This window comes from Solea solea, chromosome 11, assembly GCF_958295425.1.
Source record: "Solea solea chromosome 11, fSolSol10.1, whole genome shotgun sequence".
Taxonomy (NCBI): Eukaryota; Metazoa; Chordata; class Actinopteri; order Pleuronectiformes; family Soleidae; genus Solea; species Solea solea.
This window is the reverse complement of record NC_081144.1, coordinates 9,697,255-9,714,140: the sequence shown is the minus strand read 5'-3', so window position 1 is coordinate 9,714,140 and position 16,886 is coordinate 9,697,255. Positions and strand designations below refer to the sequence as shown.

Sequence of the window (16,886 nt, the reverse complement as noted above, 5' to 3'; positions counted from 1 at the left end):
GGGCTTTTTGCACAGCAGCTATTTTGACAAGCACTTTCACTCACTGGTTGTGGTAACAGCTGTAGAATTATGGTAACATTATTTATATATTATGGGATACCTATTGAAGACTGATTTTATATAATTCTAATATACAGTAAATTTAAATTTACAGTGAAAAGTTAAACATATTGAACTTGTTGTTTCCTGTTTTACTTTGAAATGAATAGTTTCTTTCTTTCTTTGCCTGCTTACCTGCCTGCTTTAGTGGCGGTCTTGTCTCTTTCATTAGTATAAATCCTGCTGAATGACATTTTTACTTTCATTTAACTGTAATAACAAAAGTTGAGCTTCACAACCAAAGTGCCAACTCAGTATTTTGCATTGTCACTTGTGTTGTCTCAGTATTGCATCTGACAAAACAAAGTTTTAACAGCAGGAAAGAGAATTAATTATGAGCTAATAATATGCTGTCCCTTAGCATCTTTATTGACTTTTTCACCATGGATGAGTTTGCACCAAGGTTTCTGGACTACTACAACTCACTTTGAAAATATTTTGGGCCCCTCTCCCACCAGTAAACGGTAGCCGGTGCTTGACCATTATTGATACAAATGTAACACTATAAATTGCATTATTTATAGTTGTGTAATTTACACCAAACCAGTGTCATTTAAGCTGTTTTTTTTTATCATAGAGGGTAGGAAAATCACAAAAGTGGAGTATAGTATTAATTTGCACTTTTGTACGCAAAGTGAAGCTTTGGTTTTTAAAACTTAAGTGAGCAATTTTCAACTCGTTAGTGATAACCACTTGTGCCTGTGACAATAATTATTTTAAACTTAATCACTGTTGATACATAGCTATTTCGTGAAATATGATGCATAGTTCAATATTTTGCATCGCTTCTTTGTACCGAACAGGCTTTTGATTGATGTGTCTCATTCATAAATTCATGTCAGCTGAAAGGAAACTATTTTCGTTGTCCTGCAGAGCCTGCGTCAACATACCTTTTGAGAGGGACACAAAGACAGGCCACGAGAATGTGCAGAGCAAGAGGAGCAGGGTGATGGTCTAAGGGACGGTGGTGAGTCCTCATGTCTGCACTCTTGATGTATTTTAACCTAGTAATCAAGTTTTTCATTTTTTCTCCATATATTATTGGGGCCCCCCTGGTGATCAGGAGGCCCCAAGCAGCTGCTTAGTTCGTCAACGCCTTGTTACCATTACACATTTGGCAAACAAAATCAAGCTTAGGATGTGATTTTTCTTTAGAAATATTTAATGTTTCTCTTTTCATCTGATCAGAAGAATTATGTTGTCGGTATGTAGTTATGTTGTACAAATGTTCCCATGTGTGTTATGGCCGTAGAAGAAGGGAAACACACTATTATGCATGAAACTGCTCATAGTTTTATAATTGTAAAACTCCCCAGTGACAACAAAATACAGCCACTCTAATATAAGGTTACAGGACATTTTAACCATGTCTATGACACATGTTAAAAACTATAACTAAGATCATCACAAATGGAATGAGCGATCACACTGTTTCTCATCTCTTGTGTTTTCGTTAAGGTGAAACTAATGACTCTTTAGTATATAAATAATATGTTTATGACCGGTCTTGCTGAGTCATTATTGTACTAGAGGATTATAAATCTCCTTCTGAATGCAGGACAAAGTTTGTCCTTGATGCACTCTGACTTGGCAAACAAGCAAGCCTCTTAAAAAATACAATTTTCCAGACATGCCATGGTGTTTGGCTTATTATTCTTCATGCACTGATGCCAGACAACAAACTCTGACAGCAGGCAAACATATCTAAATTAAATGGTAACATATTCAGACATGTCAACAAAAGAGTTGATTTAAAGTGACTTCAGATTTGTGAGATTGAAAAAGTCTAAAATGGTGGAAATGGTTGAGCATTGGCTGCTTGATTCCAGATATTCTCATGAAAACGTGCTAAATGTAAACACTGATGGCACATCATGTTGGTATGAAAGAGGAGAGGGATGAAACAAAAAACTCTCCTGCAGACATTAACTTTATCTTGCGCAAGTTGGAAAATGTCATCTTGAATTATTAAAACAAACTCTTCTTCTTGGCTCTGAAGTTATGGCAACACTCAGGAGGAGAAGTTGCTCATTGACTGCACTTTTACTGTCTGCCTTCGTGCTGACGCTGCAGAGAAATAAGTCTGATGGACCGTAATAGTTTCGATTATCTTTCAAAGACTGACTGATCACTGCGTTGGATTTACCTTTTTTTTCTCAAAATTAAATCACTTAATTTGAGAGATTTTTTGCAAATCCCCAGCATCCATACTATACATTTGCTTACTTAATCGAAAACAGTACTGACACATTTTAATGATGTCCTCAGAAGAATAGCTGGGCAAATCTGTGTGTTTGGCTCCTCCAGTGTTTCAGAGCAGAGGGTGTCACTGAATTTTACGTGATTTGAAACCAAAGTTCAAATGTGAATTGTTTTAATCACTCAATTTTGGCAAGGTGGTTGGTAACTCATTTCCTGTGGGAAGTTTTTTTTTATCACTTTCACACACTTTCATGACAAGCTCATGCTGTCATATTATGTTAAAATCTTATGTAAAAAAGGTGCCCTTGATCAATCAAGGCATTGGGTTGTTTTTGGGGCAAGTGCCACTCATTGTTAGATAGGATTTATTTCTACACATTTTATTATTAACAGCAGTCATAACAGTCTTAATCAGTAAATTTACCCAAAATCCCAAAATTTTGATGCTAAACCGAAACATACTTCTTTGTAGAGTTGAGAGTTTTATGTTTCGTCAATGACCTGCTCTATGAATTTACCTGCGTTCTTTGTCTGGAATCTATGTTCTTGAGAATACAGCTTTGTTTATAGTTTTTAGAGATCACTCCACATTTATTAGCTCTCGATCCACTTTTTTAGATGTTGCTGTAAAAGTACTGAAGCTTTAGATCTTATTTAAGAGTATTCCCCAATGAGAGGCACCAGCTGCTGTGCTGTTACTCAGTCATGGCTGAAAGACTCAGTTGACACCTGAAAAGCTTTGGCTCTGGAATTTCAAATACACTCGGCACACTCGGTTTGTTTTATGCTCCTTCTTGGGCAAATACAGGGGTCAGTGAGTTCTCCTGCTCACCTTTCAGACAACTCCAAGGCCACATTGAGCTTTTGTATGCATGCACCCTGCAGCGCCTTAGACCAGACAGATGATGTCATACTGCAGTTGGTGATGGTCTCTGGGAACACCGTCTGGTCTGGTCTGGCCAGAGGATCAACCGGTTTCAGGTCTGACCCAGACAGTCCTGAAGAACATTTCTGTGCTGCAGAAATATGCTGCCTTGTACAGAACAAAAAAAAGTCATATAAATGATAGAAATTGAATGTGCATGTTTTTAGAAAAATAAGAACCCCCAAACTACAAATTATAAGCTCAGTGGTATCAACACAAATATGTTGTGATCTTACAAAATGATGTCTCTTACCCAGAACTAAACCAAATGTTCCAACCACACCGACTCGCTGAGAGTTTATGGTGGACTGAAATCTCTTGTGTTTTTAAACTGACTAAAGTATGCAAGTAAAAACCCTGACAGCAACAGTTACATCTCTGCCCTCTTCCTATACTGATGACTGATGACTGAATACATTTACTCTTGCGGCACTGCTTGACCTTTAGTTGCTCTTCAGACTAAAGAAGAGCTAAAGAAGAGCTCAGTGAATGATGCTACACTCACTCCACTGTCAGCCTGCACACCTTCACACATTTTGACAGACGTGATTTATTTTGCCATTTCACATTTCTCTCCTCCTTCGTGTGAATTGATAGAAACTATGTGACAGAAGTGACACACATGTGGGCATTGCTAAATTTAAACAGACGCTGCAAGTATACAAGTTGCTTTCAGCACAGTAAGAAATGCTCACACTCATCGTCCTGTCAGAGCAGCAGTGTACAGTAGCCCAGTGGTTCTCAAAGTGGGGTCCAGGGACCCCTGAGGGTCCATGATTCATTGCTTGGGGTTGATGGGATTATAAAGTTGTACCTCTGGCTGAGTGAGGTAAAATGTAGAATTCTGGTTGCTTTTATGTGTTTGTCTTTATGTGACCCTGTGATGGACTGGCGATCTGTCCAGGGTCAGCTGGGATTGGCACCAGCGACCCCTCGTGACCCCCATGTGCAGGATTAAGTAGTAGAGGATGAGTTAATGAATGAATGAATGAATGACGCCTTCATGACAGAAACGAGATTGAGACTAGAAATGTTCTAAGATAAAGTCTGTTAATGAGACGATTCTTGCTCCACACAGTATATGCTGAGGGCATTCGCTCTGCTTTGACAGCTGTGGCTGCAGTTAACTTGGACATGACATCTAAAACACTCAAGAGTGCTTTGGCGCTCTTTGGAGTAAAGTTTTGTAGTGGCTGATTGAGCTACACCAGAGGGATGTCAGAGTAAAGGAGAGAGAAAATACAAAAAAATGAGGATACGCTTGAACAGTGGCAGGATTATGAAAATTAGTTATGGGACCCGTGATTTAACCAATTCACAGTGGAGAACAATACATGAAACTGCAGTTAGTAAAAATGATTTAGAGATAGTGAGGTGATCCTTCAGGTGCACGGAAAAACAAACTGTTTAATGTGAAACATGCAAAGCTGGGATTTGACTGAACCTTGACTGTTGTTGACTTTCCCGACGCCAAAGGCCCCAGCAGCCTCTTTGATGGACGCTTCTGTGCATTTTCCACACAAAGTTGCAAAGTCTGACAGCACTCTGCTGAGCCTGTGTGGAAGTATGTTGCAGGTCTTTGAAGGGCTGACTTCAGAAAGACTTACCTGACTGAAAAATGGAACATGAATACTGTCCATTCTGGCTGATCCTGCCTTTTTCCCATATCGGAGAAGAGCAGTATTTAATGTTTTTGTTATGATTTGAATTGTGTGTGTATGTTTTGTATTTTAATACGTGACTTATGCTACTTATGCAGCTTTATAGCCTCAAATGTCTGTATATTTACAGATTATTATTGTATTATTGTAGTCATTTAACTGCAGACAGTAGTATTGTCACTATAATAATGTCATTGTCATTGTGAGCAGGTTCACATTGTTTGTCATTTTAATGTAAGCATTTATATTTTTTAGTACCTTTAGGAAAATCTGATTATTTACTCCTACAGACATTATTTCTAATTCTAATTTCTGATGAAATTATTCTCTTCTTTTTTTTTCTTCCTGAAGCTTTGCCCTTTGTTTTGCCTAAGTAACTAAGACAGAGTATGAGTAATATAAATAATCTTTGTTTTATATGTCCCATGCTTTCAAAGTGCTATAAATGATTTAATTTAAGTGTAAGGATCAGAATTTGACAAAACTCTTTTAGGTTGTATGAGCTCAACAAACATGGACCATGCCTTCTCAGCCAAAGTTAAAGAGTTGGTTTCATTCTGTGCACAGAGAGCTCTTCATCACAGTCCATGACATCTCTCCAGTGATCTTACACTGCGTGGACGTTTGAGAGGGCAGGCTTTGTCTGTAACAACCGATAATTTATGGATAGTGGCATAAATAAGTGATTGCCGTGGTTTTTCAAAAACTGCCAATCGTGTTATGGAATTTCACAATGGCATTACATTTCAGTCGATGTATCCTGGCGCTTAGATTTAATGTTCCAGTTGTTCCTCTTTTTTTTGATTTGTGTTTTCAGGGATGTCTGTGGCCCCAGGAGCTGCAGGGCCAGGTGGTGCAGTGTATCTTGGCAGTGCCCTCAGTCTCTTCTTATAGTCGACTACATAAGTTTTGGGGGCCCATTGTGAAACCAACAACAGCTGGAGATGAATGCTGACTCTGCAGCCACTTTTCTCCCTTTTCTGCTCTCTTCACTTCATCACTCAGTCTTTCCCTAAGGCCTGCTTATTTAAACATTTCATTGTGTTTTATTGAAACAACTCAGGGGGATCTTAGGGGAGACAAAATATGTGCTCTATTATTACTGCAGCTGACTCTTGTGAGGCAGCTCCATAACTTCAAATTGTCCTGAATTGTATTTAAAACAATTAAGAAGAAAAATTTGAGCAAACCCTTGTTTTTGTTTTTTTACTAACTTGGCATTCATGACCAATATACAGAAAAACTGTCGACTAATTAATGCCATGCAAAATTGTGTTTTTATTTTGGCAAATATTGATGACGTACATATGCAAAGCATGCTGATTGACAGCCGTCAGGGTTAAGGAGAGTAAAATTAAATCTAATAAACATAAAAGAAGATGATGTGAATTGTTTTTCACAGCCAACTCGTAATGTTGTGGCTGCCATTAATATTAATATGTACATAAGAGGCTCAGGTGAAACAAAACGATGTCATAACTACATGCAAAACTATGATGGAAATGGTCCATATCTAATGGAACAACTGTATATACAATTGTTTTGTTTCTATATGTATACAACATGCATATAAAAAAGCCTCATGCAAATGGGTTATTTTGCCCCCACACACCCTCAGTTTGACTATTGGAAATGTATAATATATATACTTCACTTGTGATGCATCCATAACTGGATACTTGTATTAAGATATATATTATAATCTCTTTTAATCTCTTATGATGCTGCTGATTAATAAACCCTTGCAATGTATAAGTCAATGCGCAACATTTTTATATCCAACGTTTTCCAGATGTTTTGAACTAACTAAAGCGTCATTGATTCCCACCATAAAACAAATAAAAGACAATGTAAAATAATCATATTTTATGATTGTCTGAGTCTGTTTTGAAAAGGCAATTTCCTGTGTATTTAATTTTCACTGCAGTGGAGAGAGGGGGGAAAAAAGGAAAGGGACAGACTGTAAGTTTAGGAAAGAAGAGGAAAGAGTGTACAGGCGGGTCTTGTGCGTCAGAACAGTTTCTTGGCCCAGTTAAAACTCCCTGCCACACACGACACACCAGCTTGTTTGCAAAGGCTCACACTGAGGTGAGGGTCTCTTCTGCCTCTCTACGTCTCATCTGATCCACTGATGAAGGTACGATACTCTTCCTTTTTCTTTCTTTTCTTTTCATCAAAGGCTGCTCACTGAACACATATTATTAATGAATTAATTGCACATTAATTCATTCCTTGGATTGTGATTGTTAGCCTATAATATAACTATTAAAGTGTAATATCATTTAATACATATTAAGTTAAATATGTGACACTTAGACACTGCTCAAGTCAGAAAAGTGAATGAAAATCATGCTATTCCTATCTGATTTAATAACACAAGTACATTTTATGAAAACATTTCACATTCTTGTTTAATGGATGACATGAAGTTTACTGAGCTGCCTGTTTTCTCTCTCTCCATGTTTACAGTGATTAAAAGCACATAATCCTCCTCAGACTTCTGCGGTGACGTGGTGCTGCTGCTGCCCTTCTCTCCTCCACAGAGCTCAGATGGATGCTGCTATTTGTGTTCAGCTTTTGTTGGCTGCCACCCTGTGGATGATGCCCCACATGGGAGCTGCTGCTGCTGCTGCTGCCGCCGCTGCTGTGCGGTCAGGCACCACAGAGCATCTCAACGTGACCAGAGCTGGAAGTGAGATGCACTCTGACTTCAAGTTGCTCGCCACAGCGAGCAGTGTGTCTCACAGCAGGCGTAAGCGAGCCATTTCATCCAGGGAGATAAATGCCCTGCTGGATTATCACAACCGAGTCCGCTCTCAAGTCTTTCCCCCTGCGGCTAATATGGAGCACATGGTGAGAACACAGTGAGCTGTCAATGAAAGGGACACAAAGAAGTGATGGTTTTTGGTTTATTATCTGAAATTACAGTTATTATTATTATTATTATTATTATTATTGTTATTATTATTATTCTCATTGTTATAATAAAATGGGTTTGTTCCAATGTGATGTTTTAGAAGTCTGCTACATAAATGTTCTCATTTCTGTTTGGAGTTGTGAAGATGTGTAGCCTACAACAGTTAAATAAAAGAAGATGTGTTTATAATACAACCCTAACTGTTTGGATATCAAAGACAAAGCACATCACTTTTATCTTAATGGCACATTAACAAACAACAGAAGAGACATTAGAGATTTAAGAGAAAATATTAAAAATAGTAATTGAATTACAAACTTCAGATGTTCTGTCTAAACTATCAAAACCATATATGTGTTTATTGTGTGGAACTTTTAAAGACAACACAAAGCTGTTGTCTTTGCTGTGTTGATCTTGGGAAAAGATCAGATTTTTGTAAATTTCACTGTAAATAAAATCTCTCTCTCCGGATCTCCTCATCTCCACAGCTCTGGGATGAGGGATTGGCTAAGTCAGCTGACTCATGGGCTTCACTGTGCATTTGGGATCACGGTCCAACACAAGCCATGAAATACATGGGTCAGAACCTCTCGATCACCTCAGGAAGGTACGGTAAGAGATCAGTTCAGAAAGGTCTTTCTGTATTTGTATTATGTTATTACATGATTATTCTGTTAAGCACTCTGCCGCCAGGTTTTGAAAAGTGCTACTTAAAAAGTTAATGAGGGGCGCAAGGGAGCAGCGACATGTGAGGACGTGACTTTGTGAGCTCTGCTTAGAATGGACATTTATTTAATATTTCTCCTCCCTTCCTTGTTTTTTTCCATTATTACCGTGTCTCTAAAGTGCTAAGTTCTTCATTTCAACCGGGTTTTGCAGTCTGAAATGCCTAAATCTCAAAAATCGAGGCCAGGGCCGGGAGCCTCGGACTCGCCTGGTCTTGACCCGGCTGTGGAGGCGGGATCAGGTCCCGATCTCGACTCGATCATGGCTGCCATAAAGCGGTCGGAGCAGAGTGTGCTAACTAAGATCGACTCGTCTGTGATGACGGCTGTAGGTGAACTGCACGGGAAAATAGATAACTTGGCGAGTGATTTAAGGTCGGAAATCCTGAGTGTGCGCGCTGAGTTTAAGAAGTCAACTGAAGAAGTACGGAGGGAAAACGCCACAATTGCAACTCGCATCGGTGATCTCGAAGAGGAAGCTAACGGCCATGCTAACCGGGTTGTAGCGCTCGAAGCTAAAGTTAACACATTATCTACCCAAGTATCCCGGTTGACAGATAAGACTGAAGATTTGGAGTCCCGACAGCGACGAGATAACTGCAGGCTAATCGGCGTGGAAGAGGGATTTGGGAACATACGACCAGAGAAAGCTGTGGCTGAGTTGCTGAAGGAAGCGCTTGCACTAGACTACACGCCGACGCTTGACCGGGCGCACAGGAGCCTGCAGCCGAGGTCGAAGGATGGGGTCGCCCCGAGGCCAATAATCGTTAAGTTCCACTACTTCCAGGAGAAGGTGGATGTTCTTCGCAAGGCCATGGTTGCAGGTACCATCACCCACAATGGCAGGCGTTTTTCCATCTACCCGGATTACTCGGCCGCAGTTAGGAAAAAAAGAGCGATCTTCACCGAGGTGAGAGGTTTGCTTCGCCGATGTCCGGGCGTGAAATACGGCCTTCTATACCCAGCCACGCTGAAGATCACAACCCCAGCCGGTGATCAGGTATCTTTTGAAGACCCGATCAAAGCGAAGCACTACATCGAGACCAATCTGTGTCCACGGGAGACGGGGGAGAGTGTCAGTTAATTCACTGGGACAAAACAGGTGCCATAATGCTGCATGTTATTATTGTTTTAGTTTGTGCAGGCTGACGTACGAGGTGACTGATAACAGATACCACACTGCAGTTGGATGCTCTTTAAGTTTGAACCATGTATAGGGGTGCATAATCTGCAGCAATACTAGTGATGGGGGATGAGTCGTCACTGTTTTAAAAGCACCCTTATTACTGTTTGTATTGCTAATTTATTTGATATTACTCTTTAGTTGTGACATCTTCCAACTCTGTGTGGTCCTTTTTATTTTTTTTATTTTTTATTTTTTCGTTTCAGCCTGTGATCAAATAAGGTCCAGTACACATGCAGCAGAAGCGATGTTTTGAGGAAAGCCCTATTATTATATTCTGTTCTGCCTTTGCAGAGTTTGAGTTAGTGTTGATGTGTTATATGCTTAGGAGTGAGAGGAGAGTTTGTAGAGCAGTCTCAGGTGTAAGGAAGACCAGCTCAGGGGTCCAGGATGGTAAGGGGTTCATGTATGTTTATATGTTTTTTGTTTGCCCATTTTTGGGATTGTTTGTGGTTTATGGTTTGACTCAAACATGCACACGCATACTTGGATGTAGCCAACTTGCAGGACTGGTTCATTACATATTACTATGTTGTGATTCTGGATTGTGTAAATAAGCAACAAGGAGAAATTTCGTTCATTAGCTGGAACGTCAAGGGACTGAATAATATGATTAAAAGGAGCAAAATATTCAGTCATTTGAAATCATTAAAGCCGGATGTGATAATGCTGCAGGAAACACATTTAAATATTAATTCCCAAAAAAGGCTAAGTTGCAAGTGGATTGGACAAATGTATCATTCTCGCTTTAACTGTAAAGCCAGGGGAACGGCTATTCTAATTAGGAAGGGGATTCCATTTGAACACTTTGAGGTAATATCAGACCCTAACGGTAGATATATTGTTGTAGTGGGTAAACTATTTAATACACCATTGATATTGGCTAACATTTATGGACCAAATTGGGACAATGCACAGTTCTTTGTTGATTTCTTTTCATCTCTCCCGGACCTTAACTCCTACAAACTGATACTAGGGGGAGATTTTAATTGTGTCCTTCATGCCCAGCTTGATAGGTCACGACTCAGGCTTAATAACACTCTCTCATCAGCTGCAGTGGCCATTAACTCCTTCCTTCATTCTTATGGTTTATCAGACCCCTGGCGGATAAAAAACCCAGATGTGAAACAATTTTCTTTCTTTTCTCCTGTTCATCATAGCTACTCCAGGATTGATTACTTTATTGTAGACAATCAGCTACTTCCCTTAATTTCCAAAAGTAATTATCATAGTATAGTGCTATCAGATCATAGCCCGGTCCAGATGGATATAATTTTTCCAGCTAATGTAGCACCCCAGCGAACTTGGCGTCTAGATCCTCAATTACTTTTATGTGAACGTTTTAGAACATTTATCAATAATCAGATTGATTTTTTTTTGGAAATTAATGACACACAAGATGTGTCAAGGGGGATCTTGTGGGAGTCTATGAAGGCCTACATTAGGGGACAAGTAATCTCTTATGTGGCACATAGGAATAAGGAGCGCTCCAAACAGCTTAAGGTGTTGGCTGGCAAAATTGCCGATATTGACGGACGCTATGCTCTCTTACCTACGCCAGATCTGTTTAAGGAGAAATTACTGTTACAAGCCGAATTTGATACTCTTATGACATACAAAGCGGAAAAAAACATTTTTAAATCCAGACAGGTGTATTATGAACATGGAGATAAGGCGGGGAGGCTTCTTGCGCTTCAACTTAAACAGCAGTCAGCTGAACAAATGATCCCAGGAATTGATACAGGTGCTGACACGATATCTCACTGCCCCCGAGTCATTAACGACAGATTTAAACAATACTATTCTTCTTTGTATCAGTCGGAGGTAGATACTAGCTCACCTGAGATTCATTCGTTTCTTGATTCCCTGGATACCCCAAGACTCTCTCCAGAAGCTCAGTCATCTCTAGAACAGCCATTATCACGTGAGGAAATTGCAAATGCTATCAGGTCATCTCAAACAGGAAGGGCGCCGGGACCGGATGGATTTCCCATAGAGTTTTATAAGCAATTTTCTTCTAAGCTTGTACCCATTCTACAGTCAGTCTATGATGAATCATTGGCTAAAGGACAATTACCCCAAACACTCACCCAGGCCACGATTTCGGTTCTTTTAAAAAAGGATAAGGATCCTGTGAAGTGTGGTTCATACAGGCCTATAAGTCTCCTGTGCTGCGATTATAAAATTCTAACCAAAACCCTTGCACAACGATTAGACCCTATTATTTACACTATCATTAATGAGGACCAAACAGGCTTCATTCCCGGGCGGCAATCTTTTTTTAATGTGAGACGGTTATTTAATGTGTTATTTTCCCCCCATTCAACAGCGCAACCTGAAGTCATTTTAAGCCTTGACGCCGAAAAGGCGTTTGATAGAATTGAATGGACTTATCTTTTTGCAACTCTAGGAAAATTTGGGATGGGGCCCATTTTCTGCAGTTGGATCAAGGTGCTATATTCAACACCTATGGCTGCGGTCAGGACAAATGGTCTGATTTCAGAATATTTTCAGCTCAACAGGGGTACAAGACAGGGTTGCTGTCTGTCACCCTTCCTGTTCGATATTGCTATTGAGCCGCTGGCAATTGCCATTAGGTCAGAGAGCAGGATTAAGTGTATATCCAGGGGAGATACAAAACATAAAACCTTGCTTTATGCTGATGATCTGCTCTTGCAAATATCAGACCCAATCGAGAGTATGCCCTATCTTCTCATCTTGCTGCAAAAATTTAGTAGCATATCAGGATATAAAGTTAATTTGTCAAAATCTTTGTTATTCCCATTGAATGATCTGGCAAGACAGATCGCTTATGAAAATCTGCCTTTTAAAATAGAAAATAATAAATTCACTTATTTAGGGATAGAGATAGCAGGTTCAATTAAGGATATCTTTCGATATAACTACAGGTCTATTCTGGACCGTACCAAAACTGATTTAGATAGATGGTCAAAACTCCCATTCTCTTTGGCAGGAAGGATAAATGCTGTGAAGATGACTGTATTGCCCAGGTTTCTCTATTTATTTCAAATGGTTCCCATCTTTCTTCCAAAATCTTATTTTGCCCAGCTGGATCGCTTTATTTCTTCGTTCATATGGAATAATAAACCTGCGCGTATAAAGAAGGCAAGCCTGGAGAGAGTTAAGTCCGATGGTGGTTTGGGTTTACCTAACTTCCTATTTTACTATTGGGCAGCTAACATTGTCAAGCTCACATACTGGATAACCATGTTTGCGGATAGGGAGGGTCCGGTGTGGACGGATATGGAATTAAGAGCTACACTCTCTGTTTCCCCAATTTCAATCTTAACTGCCCCTCTCCCCCAGGATACCAAATCATTTGATCTGAACTCAAATTTGGTGGTCCAAAATTCGATAAAGATTTGGCGTCAGTTCAGAAAGCATTTTAATATGACAAATATGTGTAGCCTCTCTCCAATAATGTCTAATCATCTTTTTGCACCATCTCAAATGGACCAGGCATTTGCAGTTTGGCATAGAAGAGGCTTGGTCTACTTTCAAGATCTCTTCACTGATGATGGCTTCGCATCATTTAAATTTTTATGTGAAGATCATAATCTACCAGAACAGCATTTCTTCAGGTACCTTCAGGCTCGTAGTTTTGCTTCTAAATATTTCCCAGGGTATCCGTCTTCACCTTCGAAAGATCTAATGTATTCTGTCCTTAATGTAAATCCATTTAATAAAGGAGCAATATCTAGGATTTATGCATTGGTTCTGAATAGTTGCCCTCAAATGTGGGACAAAGTTAAGGCGGCCTGGGAAGGAGATGTTGGAGAAACAATACCGGAGGGCATGTGGAAAAAGGCTATACAGCGCATACACACATCTTCTCTCTGTGTTAGACATGGCCTGATTCAATTTAAGGTTGTTCACAGGTTGCATTATTCTAATGACAGACTGGCTAAGTTGTATCCGAATGTTGCGCCTAACTGTCCAAGATGTCAGTATTCTCCTGTTTCTTTGGGACACATGTTTTGGTCATGTCCATCATTGTACGTTTTTTGGTCGTCAGTTTTTCAATCACTCTCAGCAATACCTGGCAAGATACTGCAACCTGACCCGCTGTTAGCTATCTTCGGTGTAGTCAGTGATGAGCTAATGTTGTCACATCTCCACAAAACTGCACTCGCCTATGCATCGTTACATGCCCGCCGTCTGATACTGCTGAATTGGAAGGGAAAGAATCCCCCTTCCTATGTTCATTGGATCAGAGAGGTGATGCTGGGATTAGCTCTAGAAAAAATTAGGTATACAGTAAAGGGGTTGGAGGGTAAATATGACAAAACTTGGTCACAATTCATGACCCATGTCAGGAACTTGCCTTTTACGTGACCTCTTGTTTTTATTCATTTATTTTAATTTTATTTTGCTTGGGTAGTGGCCCTGGTCTTCTTGATACCCAGATTCTGATGTTGCGATATTTTTTACTCTTTATTTTTTATTTTTATTCCTGTACCAGAAGTCCGAATTGTTGGTGTTACGACCATACTCGTCGCTATAGATCGTTTGAGTCATTTTTGTTGGTGTGTGTTTTTGTATTTGTTTATATTTATTTGTTTTTGTGTTTTCCTTTTCCATGTTGTGTTACCGGGTTAGTAGTTTGTACAGTGTGAATATATTTGTGGGGATGCCACCTGGATGGGGGGTGGGGGGTGGGGGGCAGGGTTGACAACTTGTGTAATAAATGCTTGTATAAATACTTTTGATATGGAAAAATTATAAATAAAGTTGGAAAAAAAAAAAAAAAAAAAAAAAAAAAAAAAAAAAAAAGTTAATGAAATAATTATGCATTGTGAGACATCTTCTTTTTTTTTTTGCAAATAAAATACTCACAGGTGACTGAGTGAATGTGTGCTGTATGTGACAGGTACCAGTCTATCACTGACCTGATCAGGACCTGGTATGATGAGAGGCATCACTTCTCTTACCCCAACAGATGCACTGGATCTATTTGCTCTCACTACACTCAGGTACAGTATGTCTATCAAGTCGGAATGTATTTTATTTTTCATTTGCACATTCAGAAAATTTCGTTTTTTTAACCACAGTGTGATATTATTCCAAGCTACTGTTATTTTCTGTAAAACACTTTATATGAAAAATCCTCTCATGACCCAGTAGCCGTTAATAAAGTCTGAAAAAGGAAAAGTCTTGCAGGACTGAAGTAATTTATTTAGTTTATTTATTTACTGCCAACCTATGAGGTTCATTATGATAATAATTAGTGTTTTCTACAGGTGATTCAGACATGAAGCAGTGAATAACAATCAACCTGACCTGTGCCCTGTGAAAAAAAGTGTTTCAGTTATAAAATTTGGACTAAAGCTTAAGGAATTTAGAATTTTGTCTGACAAAGTAGTTTATAGTAATACAAACTTAGTTAATATGGGGGGATGATAAAAAGGATAAATGTATTTTTATCTTTGAGCTAAATATTTTAAAACGTTTTAATCTCAGGATTAACATTACATGTTACATTCCTGTTTGAAATGAAAAGAAGCATTGCTGTTTGATATTAACATATCGTCATCATGAGACTGAGTTATTCTGATTATGTGGTTGTGACTGACTCTTAATGTGTCTTGTGGCACCTGTCAGATGGTGTGGGCGAGCACCAGCAGAGTGGGATGTGCTGTGAGGAAGTGTTCCAGTGTGCACGTGTTTGGGAGCAGCTGGAGGGAGGCCACACTGCTGGTTTGCAACTACTCTATAAAGTAAGAGGACTTTCAACACCTTATCCATGGTATCCAGTCCCACCTACACTGTACACGTACAACTGTATACTGCAGTAGTCTGGTGATTATGAGTCAAATTATTCAGCGAATAATCAATATTTCTATATTACTGGTTTTTAGACTGTAGTATTGTGACTTCTTACCACTTCTACCATCATGATATACAGTATCATAGTGACAGACCTGGTGTTTTTTACCCACACAAATAATTTTACGTACTCAAAAAGATAAAAATGCAATAACATGTATTGATGGGGCCTTACAGCTTACACTGAACTCATATTTGTTTCAGGGGAAACTGGGCGGGTGAAGCTCCGTATAAGACTGGGAGGCCTTGTTCCGTCTGTCCCTCCAGCTATGGCGGCTCCTGCTGGAGAAATCAGTGCTCAACAAACACAAAAACCAGAAGAAAGATTTCAAGATATTAACACAAAACTGTGTTTGAAAAAGTGTTTTAATGGATTAGATACACAGTCATATTTCATGCGAAGTCCAGCTTTAACAAACTAACACAAAAACACTGACACAGCAGTTCAGTTAGCCACAAAGTAAATCTTTATTAAAAATGATTCATACACAGTATTAGTATAGTAGAAATGACTGTTAATATTTGCATTGCTATTGTCTGTCGTGTCTCAGACAAATCCTTTTTTTTTTTTAAACCTACTTCCTGAAGACGTGATGTATTTGCACTGTTTTTTATGAGTTTTGAGAGGCATTGATAAAACAAAAAAATGAAGCACTTTTGTTGTACAGATTGTAATTACTGTAAACATGGAAGTTATAGATTTAGTTTCTAACCTGAGTAATAAAATATTGTTTACAATAGTGAACCAGAATGTGTGGAATTCATGGATGTTTTTTCTTTGTTTTTTTTACACGACTGACTATGAATTAAGTTATTAGCAGCCTGATGAAGATATTTATCTCTAAGCATAATCTGCTGTTCACTACACTGTTTATTGACTGCTGCAGCAGGAAGTTTTCTGTCCTACATTGCAGCTCATTACATCTCCCCATTTACCACTCAGAGACTTTCACTGCCGTAAAACTGCAGACTAATGCAGATTTTATGGTCTGAAATATGAGGGAACCAGATTGGTCTGTTCCTGGACACGCACTCACACTACGACCACTAATTACCAAACATGTAAAATACTGGGGGAGTAAGTATGGTGATTGTGTGTATGATTTATATTGTTGGTGAAACCACTTGACACTTGCACATCTGAAGCTCAATGGATAAGAAGCCATTCCTCGTCTGTTTGGTGAGATCCTAAAGAGATTTCATGGAACAGTCTGTGTCTTTATCCTGACACGACAGTGAGGTTTACACCAGTTACTAAAATAGATTGAATAAACAAGGAACAACAAGAAACATGTTAATCCGTTTGCATTTGATATTCTGGGAGGTG

At 39.1% G+C, this 16,886-nt stretch overlaps 1 protein-coding gene and 1 long non-coding RNA gene across 4 annotated transcripts in view; one reads left to right on the top strand and one right to left on the bottom strand.

The window, feature by feature from the left end:
• The first annotated feature begins 6,733 nt into the window (after positions 1–6,733).
• r3hdml (R3H domain containing-like) lies at positions 6,734–16,320 on the top strand. 2 transcript variants are annotated; one of them, XM_058642893.1, is made up of 6 exons: positions 6,734–7,024; positions 7,357–7,740; positions 8,293–8,411; positions 14,604–14,706; positions 15,335–15,450; positions 15,764–16,320. In XM_058642893.1, the coding sequence occupies exons 2-6, from the start codon at positions 7,438–7,440 to the stop codon at positions 15,897–15,899; spliced, it is 777 nt and encodes a 258-aa protein (XP_058498876.1). In that variant the 5' UTR covers positions 6,734–7,024; positions 7,357–7,437; the 3' UTR covers positions 15,900–16,320. The 2 variants fall into 2 exon arrangements, with proteins under 2 accessions (XP_058498876.1, XP_058498877.1); XM_058642894.1 differs by having other exon boundaries at positions 6,734–7,740.
• Positions 7,650–16,886, bottom strand: part of LOC131468527 (uncharacterized) — an 18,601-nt gene continuing 9,364 nt past the window's right edge. Inside the window, exons 2-3 of one of the 2 annotated variants that reach the window (XR_009241724.1) lie at positions 15,735–15,838; positions 7,650–7,756 (exon numbers count right to left, since the gene is read on the bottom strand). This is a non-coding gene — a long non-coding RNA (uncharacterized LOC131468527). The remainder of the gene's footprint in view (positions 7,757–15,734; positions 15,839–16,886) is intronic. The other variant, XR_009241723.1, reaches the window with a different exon arrangement.